The 15,750-nt window shown below is 43.0% G+C and overlaps 1 protein-coding gene across 3 annotated transcripts in view; it reads right to left on the bottom strand.

Annotated features, from left to right (window-relative positions):
* Positions 1 to 11,395: 11,395 nt before the first annotated feature.
* LOC121917589 (homeobox protein otx5) overlaps positions 11,396 to 15,750 on the bottom strand; it is a 48,095-nt gene continuing 43,740 nt past the window's right edge. For all 3 annotated transcript variants that reach the window (XM_042443676.1, XM_042443673.1, XM_042443675.1), the window contains one exon: positions 11,396 to 14,081. In XM_042443676.1, the coding sequence (XP_042299610.1) occupies positions 13,458 to 14,081 (624 nt within the window). In that variant the 3' untranslated portion in view covers positions 11,396 to 13,457. The remainder of the gene's footprint in view (positions 14,082 to 15,750) is intronic.

Genomic DNA, 15,750 nt, shown 5'->3' with positions numbered 1-15,750 from the left:
TCATCTTTATTACAGGCTAAAATAAAATTTAATCCCATTCTTAATTTCTTCAAACGTATCCTCTTTGATTTCTCCTCTTGCTCATCTTTTGCAGCCACCTTTTCTGATAGCGCCACATCCTATTTATCTATTCTGATATTGAAAAGTCCTCTTAAGTTTGCCATGATGTCACTGTTTCTAATCTGGCAGCATGAGTGGTTTCAGGGTTGGACTATGACTCTGGAGACCAGGGTTTGCATCCACGCTTGGCCATGGAAACCCACTGAGTCACACTCTCTCAGCCTCAGAGGAGGGCAAGGGCAAACCCCATCTGAAACATTGCCAAGAAAGCCCTGGGATATAGGTTTGCTTTAGGGTCGCTGCCACAACAACAATCTGGCAGCGTGTAACAGGAGTGCTGTGAGATCTTTCGTGGCCAATCTTCCATCTTAATTTTCCAATACGGAAATTATTCAGTCCTCTCTCAGCTTCAGAGGAAGACGCAGGCAAAGCCCACGGCAAATCTGGGCAGATCTTCCCAAGAAAACCCTCAAGTCGAACAACCCTAAAGACCGGTCAAATGTTATGGAAAGGCTTAGATGCCAGGAGTGAAGGCATACTGCTTTCCCCTGTTATGTACCCCCAAAAGCTTTTACTCAAAGGTAGACTGCCCTTTGCTATGATGCTTAAGTATCTGGGACAGAGTGACTGGTAGGCTTTTAAATCCACTGTTTCAAGCCTAAATGCACACTATATCCGATTACATGCTCAGATAACATTACATTTACTCTTGAATAGCAAACGCAAACCAAAACCCATCGGTGATACCTTTATTGGCCAACCAAAATGCACAATATACAATATAAAGGTATCACTGATGGGTTTTTGGTTGCATTTGTCAAATGGTCAACACAGCTGCCCCTGAATGTTTTCTCTAACAGCAACAATTCAAAGTGCTGATGAGGAGTTTTAAAGCCCTTATTTTGTTCCTCCATGGATTTGTCTCATCTTTATTATCTCAGCCTACAGATTCCCGCAAGCGCTCCTCCCACTAGGTGGCACCACCAACACATCCACATCCTTTGCTGGCCTTTCAGTCCTAGGGAAAGAATTGGGGATGGAGGGGTGAACCTTCTCTTCTGCACAGTATAGCTTTGTATGCAGGTCTTTGCTTGTCCCAGCCATTTCTCAGAAAGCAACAATCTGGAAAGAGTCCTGACGCTTGCGATACCCGAAGCCCTATCAAATTTATTATGCTCCAAAGCTTTCATGCGCAGCGTATCATTGTCGCCATATACAAGTGTGTGGCTATCTTTTTGGCGGTCCAGGTCACTCACGTAAGTGAAAAAAGTAGAGTCACATTTGAAGACGATTTGAACATCCAGTCCTCAATGTTGGCTTGGGTTTGGATCCAGGAACCCCTGGGTACCAAAATCTGTAGATGCTCAAGTCCCATTATATACAATGGCGCCCTTTATATAAAATGACAGAATCAAGGTTTGCTTTTTTGACTATTTTTTGGATTTATTTTCAAACCGTGGTTGGTTGATTCTATGGATCCAGAATCAGTGGATCTGGAAGGCCGAATGCATTTGCTAATGTTAGAACAATTGCACATGAGAGAAGCATTCGAGGAAGGATCCCAATTTCCCCTCTCTATATCAATTTTCCCTCTAAGTCACAACCTCTCAGCCTCAGAGGAAGGCAATGGCAAACCTCCTCTGAACAAATATGGCCAAGAAAACCCTATGGGTTAGAGTCGCCATAATTTTTCAATGGCAAACGCACTGCAGAAATAATCTTTGGGGGATTTTGGACTCTAGCTCCCAGAATCCCAGACTATTGGCCAACATGGCTGAGGCTTCTGGCAGCTGGAGTCCAAAATCCCTCAAAGAGCACAGTTTTTTTTTTGGGGGGGGGACTGATTTAAATCATATGTTTAAAATAGATCCTGTATATCAGTGGTCTCCAAACTGTGCTCTTTTAAGGGGTTTTGGACTTCAGCTCCCAGAAGCCTCAGCCATGTCAGCCAATAGTTTGGGATTCTGGGAGCTGGAGTCCAAAATCCCTTAAAGAGCAGAGTTTGGGGGACCACTGCAATAGAGACAGAGGCTGGATGGCCATCTCTCGGGGATGTTTTGATTGCGGAGAAGTAGGATGGGCAAATATTTGTCCTACAAGGCTCTTCTGTTGTTTGATTTTCTCCAGAGGAGAGGGCAAGGTGGAGGATGAGTGAACACTTGCAATGCTCCTCCGCTGCTCGGCTTTCTCTTGAGGAAAGGGCCAGGCAGACGAGGATGGAATTAATATCAATTATTATTAATGAATAATTAATGAATATTTAATTAAAACCTATCTGCAGCCTGAAGAAGTTAACCTAGGGCCCAAACAGACAGGCCAAAATAAAGCTGCTTCAGGGCACTTTGGAGGTGTTCTGTTTAAATGATGCATGCATCTTAAGAGGCCAGAAGCTGTGCCAAAGCTGTGCTACAGTCCTTAGGACTGGAGAGTGGCATTAGTACGGCTTTTGGACTCTTAGGATGCATGCATCATTTAAACAGCATACCTCCAAAGTGACCCGAAGCAGCTTTAGTTTGGCCTGTCTGTTCAGACCCCTATTTTAATGTTGGCCCCTTCCTACTGCTAAGTTGTGCAGATCTGACCTAGAGATGCCTAGAGAGAACATAGGAGTCAAATCTGCGAATAATCAAAGCGTTCCAACACCTTCCACCTATGGTTCGATGGCAAACCCGCACAGCCCTAGTCAACGTTGCGAGGGATGATGCTGGGAGCGGCAAGTCGACAAGAGCAAGAGGGAGGCATCTTTGCCAACCCCGCCATAGTGCCACCAACCCACAGTGGCAGCTGGACCTCTGGGCCCCGGAGTCACAGAAGGCCAGCCTCTCTCCTGCTGCTAGGCGTAGCTGTCAGACCTGGGCCTCCCTCACTCTCCTTATCTAGTTCTCATTAGAAATGTTTAAACCGAGCTTAGCCTTGTTTCCCCTCATCTGCTGCCCTGCAAGCCTGCCTGCCCCCCAGCTCCCTTTTTCCTCCTTCCGCCTCCCCGGCTTGGCTGGGTTTGGCAAAGCGGGTGGACAGACACTGGGTGCCTCTCTGCCGCCTTCCTTCTTCCTCCTCCTGGCTTCACCTTTGCAAGGTCTCCTCCGCCCATCTGTCTCTGGGGGATCAAGGCAGATTAACATCCAATCTGCCTGTCTACTTTTCTGCTTTAAAACCTGCTGACAGGTTTGAAGATTAAATTTTCTGACCCCAACACACACATATACACACACACATGCCTCGTATTTCCATCTTCGTTCAAGAAACACATCCTGCCAGCAACACGCTTGGACCTTTTTTGCCCTCCTTGATTTGGGTGGGCTAAGCATCTCTTTCTTCTGGATTGTGGATTCAAGCAGCCGTGGCTTGCAAATGTTTTACCAAATATATGCATTCCAAAAAGCAAAGCCTGGTTTTGCCGTTTTATTGACGGGACAACATTTTGCTTTCCGTTGTACTTAGTGGGTCCTGAACATACACAGAATTGGGTAGAATTCAAAGATATAGTCGTGTTAGTCTGCAGAATCAGTATGTAGAGAGATCTTGTAGCACCTTTGAGACGAATGGGGTGAAAGAATACAAAGATATGGCCATGTTAAAGCCTGCATAATCAGTATGTAAAGAGATCTTGCAGCATCTTTGAGGCAAACTGAAATAAAGAAGTTGGCAGCATGAGCTTTCATATCTATTTTGGTATCCATTAAGGACCTGGAACAAACCCCAGCAGATACCAAGGGCCCACTGCACTTCTTCTTTCACATACACACCAAAAATACACACACACAATCTATGGGCAAAGTTTCTCTTCGACAAGGTTGACGGGTTTTCCAAACGTCATAAAGGACAGTAAAAATTATTATCGCATGGTGCAGACCGTTGAAGCGGCGACTGACAAGAAGTCGTCCTCCCAAAAAGCAAAATAAAACAATATATATTGATTTTAGGGAATTGCGTTCCTCAGTAAAAGTATCATGCTGCCCAGAATACAAGTTACTTTATGATGCACTTTATAAAAACGCCCGTTGTGTTTGTTTTGTGGCGGGCAGCAACGGTCCAGAATCTGTTTCAATCATATTGTTGTTGTTTCCAACTTATGGGAACTGTAAGGCAAGCCTGTCGCAAGGTTTTCTTGGCATAATTTGGTGACAGTTGGAGAGTCTGCTTTCTTATTTCCCCCCCAAATTAGCTAAGTGTGCCTCCCCAAATTTCTTGGAGCGCTACTGGCCATTGGATCAGGCAGGCTAACATTTCGGCATTCACTCTGGTAGAGGAGACTTAAAATCTCTCACAGGACTACAAATCCCAGGATTCCATAGCATTGCTCCATGGCAGTTAATGCGGTTTCCAGCTGGATTAATTCTGCAGTGTGGATACAGCCTTGGAGGTCTCTCGATCATAGGGTCATCATAAATTAAACCCAACTTGACAGCGATTAATCAAAAGAACTAATTGCATTAACATCTGGACTGGTTTCTGGACTGGAATTTTCTTGGGACAGAGATTTGCCATTTCTGCAGGTGCAGCAGACCAAAAGTTTATGGGGTCCACTTTTTACTAGAAACCTCAAGCCCTCTAATCAGAGCAATTTAATCCATTATCTACTCGTGAGTCATATACGCCTTGTATACAGAAATAGAAATCAACATCAGAGATACTAGGGCTTAAGGACTCAAAACATAAATCTCCAATGGCCACTAGTTCGGCACAGATAACTAGTCACTGGTAACCCATTAATATCCCTGTTTGAAAAACCAAGAACCCATGAGGCTAGATGAACATAAGGGCAGTCAGGGCAGAGGTTTCTTTTTAAACTTCCAAATTTATTCAATGTTGCTTTAAAAAGTATGGGAACCCAAAAGATCTGTCAATCTATTTTGGTTGTACCAGAAATCTCTCAGTGGAATCCTGGCCTTACAACCTGGATATACTAAACAGTGATTATTAATTACTTATAAAAACAATTTAAAAGTAAAATAATAAGTTAAGAAATACACAAAGTATGCATCTGTTGTTTCCCCTTAGGTTTCTTAACTTATTATTTTGATATGTCCATCTGGGAGGTATCAAGAGCAATATGTGTGTGAGCCGGTCTTCATGATGGATCATGCAATAGTTAAGGAGTGCAGGTTTGCACTGTTGTTTTGTTAAAACGAATTCCATGCGCCCAAATTTGCATGAAGAGGATTTACAGTAGGCAACATTATCAGATATTTTCTGGTTGTTGCATGCCTTCACGTTGCTCCTGGCTTATGGTGACCCTAAAGCAAACCTATTGTAGGGTTTTAATGGCATGATTGGTTCAGAGGAGGTTTGCCATTGCCTTCCTCTAAGGCTGAGAGAGTGTGACTTGCTCAGAGTCATTCAGTGGCAGAGCTGGGAATCAAACCCTGATCTCCAGAGTCTAAGGTGGGAGGGTTCAACTGAGTCTACAGGGTGCCAATAGCTGCTGAGTTAACAGGGTGCCAATGACTTTCATACTTTGTATTCATTTTACAACTATTATTATTACTCAAGGCAGGGTACAACATGTAAAATACCATAGTTTTCTGTGAGAATTTTGGGCCATATGCCCACGTTCTGGAAGAATTTATTCTTGATGCTTTGCCTGCAACTCTGGCTGGCATCTTCAGAGTGGTGGCATGGAAGTGCGTGGGGGTATATATATACCTGTGGGACCGACTTCATATTGTTAAAATACATTAGTTGAAGTAAGTTGTGGTCAAAGGGGGAAAGCAGGAGGAAACTAGGACATTTGAAAAGCAGCTGATGAATTGGGACAGCAAAGGATTAATGGGGACTGCCCCTTCCAAATCAGGATCCTTGGAAGCATGTAGTCCTTCCTGAAGTCATATACAATACATCCCACCCTTGATTTAGTCTACATTTTGGACCAACATCCACTAAACCATTCCTGTGCCTGGCAGCATCTTTAATCTGGACGTCTGCTTCCCTTCGGTGGATGGACCCAGTAGTTCTCTTTAATTAAAGGAGGTTACCCAGGGGGACTTGGCTGGCAGCATGACCATGGGCAGCTGTCACCGGGCATTGAAGAACCAATTTGTCATCCTTAGCGGGTTCCCTAATCCCTTCTAATTCAGTTACCAATCTGCGCAGTGGGGGGAGCAGCGGTCTTAAGAGGATTGGGGCATTTGCTAAATTAGATAAGTAAAAATAACAAATGGCGAGTGCGCGTGTGGCGCTGGGGACGGGTCAGTTGCTGAGTCTAGGGCAAGAGGAAGGCACTCTCCAAAGCTAGGACAGGGCAGCAGAGGCCTTGGAAAACCCACCTGGGCAGGATCGCAAGTCTTATCCCATGCAACCTCAGGCTTATTTGTGTCCTGAAACATGGTTTGACTTTCAGTGGGAAACTTTGGATGCATCTGCACTGTACAAATGATGCAGTTTGACACCATTATAACTCCCATAGCTCCATCCTACAAAATCCTGACACTGGTAGTTTTGTGAAGCATCAGCAGTCTTTGGCAGAGAAGACTAAAGAAATCCCAAGGCTCCATAGGATGGAGCTACAGCACTTAAAAGTAGTATCCAACTGCATCATTTCTGCAGTGTAGATGCACCCTTTCAAGTGTTTGTTGAGAGATTCGATGGTCAGTTTGGCGGCTGCTTTCATGGTCTTCTTTCATCCAGTGTCTTCTGCTTCAAAACTCTTTGAACGAGAGAGAATGGGACAAATGATATACACACTTGTAACCCACTTTTGATTCCTTGGACCTCTGCATCCAGCATAATTGTTTTATCCAACTGTTGTCCCTTTGGTCAAACAAATTTTGTAGGATCTTCTCGATAATACCGAAAGCCTCCAAAGCAAAAGGCAAGCTGGGCTGACTCTATGCATTACAATCTACAGTTATCAATCCTGTTTTAGAAATTATTTTACTGCTATCTAAACTGACTCCAGACTCTGATTCTGGATAAACTATGTGCTAAAAATTATGCACATGCAAAGAGTTAGAATCATGCTTCATTTAATGGTATGGTTTTCTTGATGTGTCATAGTCCCTTCTCTAATGAATTTTAAATGGCTTTCACTCTATAGAGTAATTGATTTTAAATAACACACATACAGATACACACAGAGTTTTTGGGGGTATGTTTTTAATCTACTGTATACTGATTTTAATAATTTGCACGTTTTAATTTGCCTTGAGTACTGGCATCAGGGGGAAAGCGGGATAAAAATGAATATGACAATATTATTATAAAGTCACACAGTGAAATACATTTTAAAAACCTTTAAAACTCTGGGATGGTTCAAAAAATCCCACAATTTCCTATTAGCAACATCATCCTGCAGAGTTAGGCCAAACAGAAAGATCTTACAATTTGCACAGGTTTTGCGTGTATGCGCTAGGCTTGGGCTGTGGCAATATTTCAAACCAAAAGCTTTTTTGGCTTATAGGGTGGCATTTTAGTTGATGGCTTAAAGGGTAAATATTGCAATCAAAGGGATGATACCATGTGCGTGTGATAGTCCTGATGGCAGATCCAGACTTGGTAGGTCAGGACTATCTCAAACCTATCTCAAGATTGCAGGATCAAAGACCTAAGAAGAAGATCCCTTGTGATGTCAAAGGAAGCAGAACCTAGTGATGTTACAAGGGGTAGCTCCTACTGATATTATTAAATGTGATACATTAAGCATCACCCGCAATTATGTGGTGTATGCCATTCAAACAATCTAGCCTAACACACACCCCTACCTTGCAAGACAGTGCTCTCACTCTGAGATTACTTAGGGTGACCTTATGAATGAGAAACCTCCAAACTCAGGTCTTGCAAATTCAGGGCACTGGCTTCTTTGTTTGAATCGGTCAACCTATATGCAGCCTTCCCTCTTTTCCTATTGCATTCCACTTTACTATTGCATTCATGAGTCCTGTTGCCTCATGAGACATTTAAAGTCCAACAGCCTTAGATTAGTACTCCCTTTTATACGGTGAACTCATTTATTACTCTTGTTCCAAGATTGGACCCAACAGCCTCTATAAATAGGATTTCCCATTCCAGACGGGAGCAACCCCACCTTCCCATCGTTCACTCACATCATAGTCCTAATTTTGCAAAATCTATTTTTAATGCACGCCCGAATTGCACAACAGCAATAAACACACAGAGAGAAAGAGACCGTTCCTTTCCACCTATTATTTTTTTTAATATTTTAATATTTTTTCTCTTTTTTTAAAACCACCGACAATTTTTTGTAACTGTACAGGAAATTGCTTCACATACTAAAACGATAATAAATAGAGAGAGCCATCAGAAGAAGAAGGGAAAAAATAATAGCTTGCTAGGAAATGCTTCTCATCTACAGCGAAGAGACAGTAGTTTCTTTCCCACAACCCCAAATTTTTGTAACACCTAAGAAAATTAGACTAATAGGAAAGCTCTAACAACATTTACAAAATAGACCTCTTTTAAAAATGTTAAAAGCTCAGTTCAATTATTATATGCAGACAGGAGGAGACATAATCATCATCTTACAAAATACTTATCAAATCCTCGCTTGAAATGGAAACATAACTAGAAAAGGTGAGACCTTGCCCCAAATTATATGCCTCGCTGCAATAAAATCCAGTCTGTTGTCTTTGTTCTGTTTTGAACGTTATATAAAGCAAACATCAGCGTTGTTCAAAATGCACACGCTTCGAAAAAATTGGTTCAGAATAAAAATATAGATCATTTTCTACTTCAGGTTTTGGCCGAATCCAAAACCTGAATGAAATACTAGGGCAAATAATTTCCCAACCTGGATGGTTTTACTATGGCCTGTTACAGACAGGCCAAAATAAAGCTGCTTCGAGTCACTTTGGAGGTATGGTATTTCAATGATGCATGAGTCCTAAGGGTCCAAAAGCCACACCAAAGCTGCACTGCAGTCCTTAGGACAGGAGCGTGGCTTTGGTGTGGCTTTTGGACTCTTAGGACGCATACATCATTGAAATACCATACCTCCAAAGTGACTCGAAGCAGCTTTATTTTGGCCTGTCTGTAACAGGCCTATATGAAGGTGATAGGAGACAGTGATAGAGAGGCATTGAGCTGGGAAAGGGTTGACAACTGACCTGGAAGACCCCAGGATGGGATGCTCCTCTGCCTTTACAAACCACTTGGTCTGATACCCTCCAACTGTCCCAGTTTAGTAGCTACAATCCCGATTCATCCTCTGCCATCCTACTTTTCCAGCTGCTTTTCTAATGTCCCAGATGCTCTTTATTCCTCCCACATTCCCCATCGGCTTACTCTAACTGTTGCAAACTTGAAGAGAGTTTGTGCTCAGTAGGAAGGATCGAGCAAAGTCTTGCTCTTCCCAGTCGGCTCAGTCAAAAGCAACCTGCAGCAGATTGTGTCTTCTACCTTACCAAGAACATTGGTCATCTTGACCACGTTTTGATATTGCTTGGCCATATGCGCCCCGGTTTTCATCTGCAAAAGGTATGAACCCCCCTTTAACAACCACTTGGTCTGCACTATAGCAATGAAGCTTTTCACAGTGTAGAAACAGGTCTCCTTTTCTTTCGGTCACTGTCAAATCTGCATCGACAGATTTGCAGACCATCCTAGGTTGGGAAGAGCAATTCATCCACTGTGAAATGTAGGTTTCCATTCTTTTCAAAAGTGCAATTTCTACCCCACTTTCTTTGATCTTTGATTATAATCTCTACTCTATAATGATATATAGAGCTCTCTAGGTATAATCAGGGTACATAAAGGATCTATCACTGTCTATGGATATCCTCTCCCATATTGTTGGGTCCATCTTTTATCTTTTCCTCTTTACAGAGCATGGAGTAACTAGTTACAAGCAGCGAGTTACTTGCAATTCGCACCTTTTCCCCAGTAATGAGAGCACACCTATGTCACCTTATGCGTTAAATTAAATTAGAGATATTTTCACTCTTTTTAGGGTTTGATTGTAAAGCTTTAGCTACTTTTATAGTTACAAGGGCATGGTCTTGCTAAATGGCGGAGGAGGAATATCTCATGGTTCTAGTGCTGGTTTGTATGCTTTGTTGGTATTGTGTGCCTTCAAGTCATTTCCAACTTATAACAACCCTAACGAAGTTCAGATCTTCAAAAGTGACTACTATATCTGTTGCATTTTTAAAAACCTGGAAAGAGTTGCTTTTAGAAATTGTAATGGCAGCTAACTACAACATTAAGTTTTACTTCTGAGTATATATGCATAGAGTTGTGTTGCATTTTAAACATTTCTTTTAAAAACATATATCTACCTGAGTTGCTTTGATAACTGGAATCTCCTTTATTTCTGCACAGACAAGCATTGCTCTGCATTGCATTTTAACTTGCCATTTACAATATCAGTTTTATTTCTGAGTAGATGAGCAGTCAGCATCAATTGCCTCTTCTTGAGTTGTTTTGTCACTTTAAAGTACCCTTTACTTCTGAGTAGACAAAATCTGTCTCTAGTTGCTTTTCCACTTTAAATCATATTCATTTATTTCAACACTTTTATCCTGTCCTTAAAAGCAGTTGTTTACTTCTGAGTAGCCATGCATAGTCTTGCATTTTAAACTGCCATTTTAAAGATCTTGACATCTGAGTAACTCCACCTTTTTAGATTTTAGTCATGCCACACTAATCTTATCTCATTTCGTGGATGTATTATATCTTGATTTCAGTAAGGCTTTTAATAAGGTTCCCCATTATATCATTGCAAACAAGCTAGTAAAATGTGGGTTAGACAATCTTGGATGATGGAATAGGGAGAATACTTATCAAATTTGCAGGTGACACCAAATTAGGAGGCTTAGCTAATACCCCAGAAGACAGGATCAAAATTCAAAATGACCTGAACAGGTTAGAAAGCTGGGACAAAACTAACAAAATGAATTTCAACAGGGAGAAATGTAATGTACTACATTTCTCCCTGTTGGGGAGATGCACACATCTAGGACGGGTGACACCTGACTTGACAACAGCACATGGAAAAGGATCTAGGAGTCCTAGTAGACCACAAGTCGAACATGAGTCAACACTGTGATGCGGCAGCTAAAAAGGCCAACACGATTCTAGGCGGTGTCAATAGGAATATAGTGCCTAGATCAACTGAAGTAATAGCTCTATTCTGTTTTGGTTAGACCTCACCTGGAATACTGTGTCCAGTTCTGGGCACCACAATTCCAAAAGGATGTTGAGAAACTGGAACATGTCCAAAGGAGGGGCACCAAAATGCTGAAGGGTCTGGAAACCATGAAGCCTTATGAGGAGACACTTAAGGAGCTGGGTCTGTTTAGCCTGGGAAAGAGAAGGTTAAGGGGATGCCATAATAGCCATGTTTAAACATTTGAAGGGATATCTTATTGAGGATGGAGCAAGCTTGTTTTCTACTGTTCCAGACACTAGGACCTGGAGCAATGGATTCAAGCTACAGCAAAAGAAAGTCCACCTAAACATTAGGATGAACTAGTGGGGATATTATTGCCTCTTCTGGTCTAAAAAGCCACACATTTCATTTATTTTTAAAGTTATTTTTAAATGGCATTTTAGTACAATTTTAGAGATATATGGATCTGAATTTTAAAAAGTTTTGCCCTATGAGAAGAGACCCAGCAGACCATTAGCAACGTTCAATCATACAGAATGCTAGATATTCTGGACTTTTAAGAAAGCCTTTCCACTAACCTGGAACAATCCCCAGCATCTCTGGCCATGACTGGTTTTTGGGATCTGTACACAAGTGAGAAAACTAAAGTTTTGGCAAGGACAGTCCCAATTAATTCTCCGTCATCTCATTCTTTTCAGCTGGTTTTAAACTGTGCCATTTTCTCTCGCCTCCTCCCACTTTTCCTCTCTGTCCTCAGCTAACTTCAGTTGCTGCAGACAGGAGTTCAAAGTACAAAGGTAGTCTGTGCAAAATGGACTCAGTAGAAAGGGGTGGAATATGCAGAAGGTACCAGGTTCAATTCCCAACATCTATAGGTAAGATGAGGAAATTCCTTCTATCTGCAACCCTGCCAGAGCAGAAGTTATATGCACCATTTCCCAAACTTTGGTCTCCCAGATGTTTTGGACTTCCACTTCCAGAAGCCCCAGTCACCTTGGCTAACAGTCCAGGAATTGAAGGCCAAAGCACCCGGAGAACCAAAGTTTGGGAATGACTGAGATACAGGGCCAGACGGAGCAAACTTTGGAGTCAGTATGACACTCTTTCCTGTGTTCCTACTTAAACCAGGCCTTTAGTCAGAACCCTAAAATCGTAAAGGGCTGATCATTTGACTTGGTATAAGGCAGCTTCCTTTGTTCAAGCTGGGAAAGGGCTCAAGGGAGGAGGATATGTTTGAAGAACATCCCAAGTTTAATCTCTGAGAACTCCAGGTAGGACCTGGAAAACCTCCTGTCTTAACTTAAGAACTGACACCAGTCAGAGGAGACAATACTGAGCTAGTGATCTGCTTACTATCTTCTTGCATCACAGAACGTTTAACTTTTTAATGTCTGCTCAAGCAGTTCTCTTGCACCTATTTTGCTAGGGGAGGAATAGTCGGATGTTCTGCCCTGTGCTATCAAGTTGCCCTTAACAGTGTGGTCTGTCCTTGCCTGATGCTGATGGAGGAGAGACACCTTGGATGCTGACAGCCACTGCCTTAGCCATCCTAGAAGCCAATGAATGGCCCATGGGACACTCTTTCCTTCTGACTCCATTTTGACTCCCCTTGTGGCCACAAGTCCACATTTGGAGGAGAGGATGGAGATTGTGGAAACGGCTCTGCGACTCGGTAAAACAATTCCTCCTGTTGCTCCTTCTAACCCAGGTTTATATGTTAAATATGGTTCCAGAGAGAAAGAGAGATTGCAACACGTCTGCTGAGACCCAGCTCTCTTGCAAATTTTTCTCTGCTCCTTGTCCAGCTGTAGAACATGCCTTCTCCAATCTGCCAGATGAAAACACCAGCCTCCATATCCCAGTCCTTCTAGTGCTTGCAGCCAGTCATGTCCATCTCAGGCCTCAGCTCTCTCAAAGTCCATGATTTTCAATGCCATCCCCGTTGACAAGAGGGAGCCATGAGTGGGTCAGTCCCAGAGTCCAGGCAAAGCAACTATGGGAATAACATGTCCAAGGCCTGAGCATATGGCGCTAAGGCTGTATCGCGAGTTCCTAAACTTCTGTGTGGATCCATCTTCTCTGGATGAAAACCTCCAGAAACAGCACAGGAAAAACAAAAGCGGTGCCAAAGTCAGTGTACATTGGTCAAGGGAGGACCAAAGAAAGATTTCTCCTCTAGGGAGGCAGAGGGGGAAAATGTCCAGAAAGCCAAGAGAGGAGCAGAAAAGTGAGGAATCTCATGCAAGCGTGGACAGAGGAGGCTGCCCCAAGCTGCTAAAATGCAAAAGGAAGGAGGAGCTTCTTTAAAAGGAGTGTTGATGCAGACCCCCTTTCACAAGACCTGGAACTTCCAAGAGCTCTGATCTTTGTAATCCAAGCAGTCGCTGGCATTGAAGTTGATCTTCCAGGATCCCGTCGGATCCTTGTAGTCCAAGCAATCCACCGAGCTGAAGCCCAGCCCGGCTGTACCATAGCCCTGACTGGAGAGAGAAGCCGGGGACTGGCTCAAGTGACTGCCCATGGTCTGGGTGGCAATAGGGCTCAGGGCAGCTCCAGGCGCAGACAGCTGTGGGTGCATGGGCGACAGGTAGGAGCTGCAGTCAAGGCCGCTGAAGTAGGAGGTAGAGCCAGCATAGGTCTGGGTGTAGCCAGGGGCCTGGGTGTAAGTCATGGGGTAGGCAGTGGAGCGCTGCATGCAAGGGGTGGTGGAGGAGGAGAGGGGGTCTGGGATTGGAGAGATGGAGGCTGGGCTCCAGATGGAGACGGTGGCACTGGCACTTGAGCTAGGCGTCACCGAAGTGCCAGTGGGCGGTGGGCTGTACTGCCCATTGGTGCTGGTCTCTGAGCTGGTCTCCCGGGCGGGAGAGGTCTTCTTCTTTGCCGGACGCGCCTTGGCCTGCCCGCTGCTTTGCTGTTGTTGCTGGCGACATTTGGCGCGGCGGTTCTTGAACCACACCTACAAGAAGGAAGGACGGATAAAGGCAGGTGAAGACTGTGCATGGCATAATAATATCAGTAGCAATAGCATTTACGTGTCTACACCACTTCGTAGTAAACTCAGCACTCTCTAAGCAGTTTACAATCTGAAAGCTAATTTCCCCCAACAAGCTGGGTACTCATTTTACTGACCTACGAAAGGAGGAAGGCCAAGTCAAACTTGGAGCCCCCTGGGATTGAACTCACAATGTTGTGGTTGCAGTACTGGCATTAATAATAATAACAACAATGATGATGATGATAGTTCAGATTTCCATGTGGAAACATTAAAATAGTACACAGGAGGAAGTTTCTGAGAATTTCAGAAAACAAGCCAGTCAGGGCTCAGCAAGAAGTTCAGACCTGCTAAGCACACTATTTGTAAACCTGTTCCCTTTTGGATCAACTTTATATCTCAATTGATTTAATAAATTGTTCAGTCTTCTAACACTTTCTGGTTTTAATGTTGCCTGATTACATGTTTTAATAAGACAGCTTGATGCGTCATCCATCCCAGCATAGTGGGGTGTGCACATGTGCATTGAACATGGATGCAAACAATGGCATACCCTGCAACTGTCCCACTTTACAAAAAAGAGGTAATCAAAATGGAATTCCTGGCAGATATTGATAAGAGAGATTAATGCAGAATTAATTATGATGATCTAGTGATAACAATGATGGGAAAGGAAGAAACTTCATGGACCAGTTGTGGCTTGAACACTACTACCTGTTGAAAGATGCAACAGGACTACTAGGGATATGCAATAGCACCAGCGACTTTTGCCCACTAGAGGGCACTGTGAACATACTGTACACTAAAAAGCATGAAGAAAAACCATAGCATCCTTGAATCAATTAATCTGCCAAACTGAACTGAACTCTCTTGTGAATGAATTATCTCAGCCTCCAGCTGCAGATACATTTTTAGGCTCCTGTTTACAAATATAGGGAGTATATTAAAAAAACAACAACAACAGAAAGCTTAGTTTTCCATAGTGATCTCTTTTTTAAAATTCATGCAAGCAGCCTTTATCATCCGTACCTGAGTTTGCTCATTCCATGGAGGTGCGCATGGGATGAGCAAATAGTTTTTCAGGAACAGGTTGGACCCAAATGATCCATAATGTGTCACCAGATAAGAACTTAGCAGCCCTTCTCATCTCCAGCATTTTACTTGGTAATGATCTATAAAGCCTGATCTATAATGTTGGGCATGTCACACACTCTCAGCCTCAAAGGAAGGCCAATGGCAACCCCCCCCCCATCAAATCTTGCCAAGAAAACCCATACAGTAGCTTCTCTTCATGGTTTCTGTAAGTCAGAAATGGCTTGAAGGCACATAACAATCAAGGTGGTTGATGGATGGAGGAATGGAGTGAATGGTTTTAATTTAATTGTTTAAATTATTGTTTTAAACTATGTTTTAATGTTATCTGTAAGCTGCCCTGCAATCTTTGGTATAGAGTAGGGAAATAATAATAATAATAATAATAATAATAATAATAATAATGGGCCCATTGCCAGAGCCCTACTTATCCATCCATCCACACTGGCACGTTACAACCAGCTACACCTTTGTAAACTTATGTGTCCGCCCTTCCTTCCTTCCTTCCTTCCTTCCTTCCTTCCTTCCTTCCTTCCTTCCT

Source organism: Sceloporus undulatus, unplaced genomic scaffold (genome assembly GCF_019175285.1).
Source record: "Sceloporus undulatus isolate JIND9_A2432 ecotype Alabama unplaced genomic scaffold, SceUnd_v1.1 scaffold_24, whole genome shotgun sequence".
Lineage (NCBI taxonomy): Eukaryota > Metazoa > Chordata > Lepidosauria > Squamata > Phrynosomatidae > Sceloporus > Sceloporus undulatus.
This window is presented reverse-complemented; position numbering and strand designations above follow the sequence as displayed.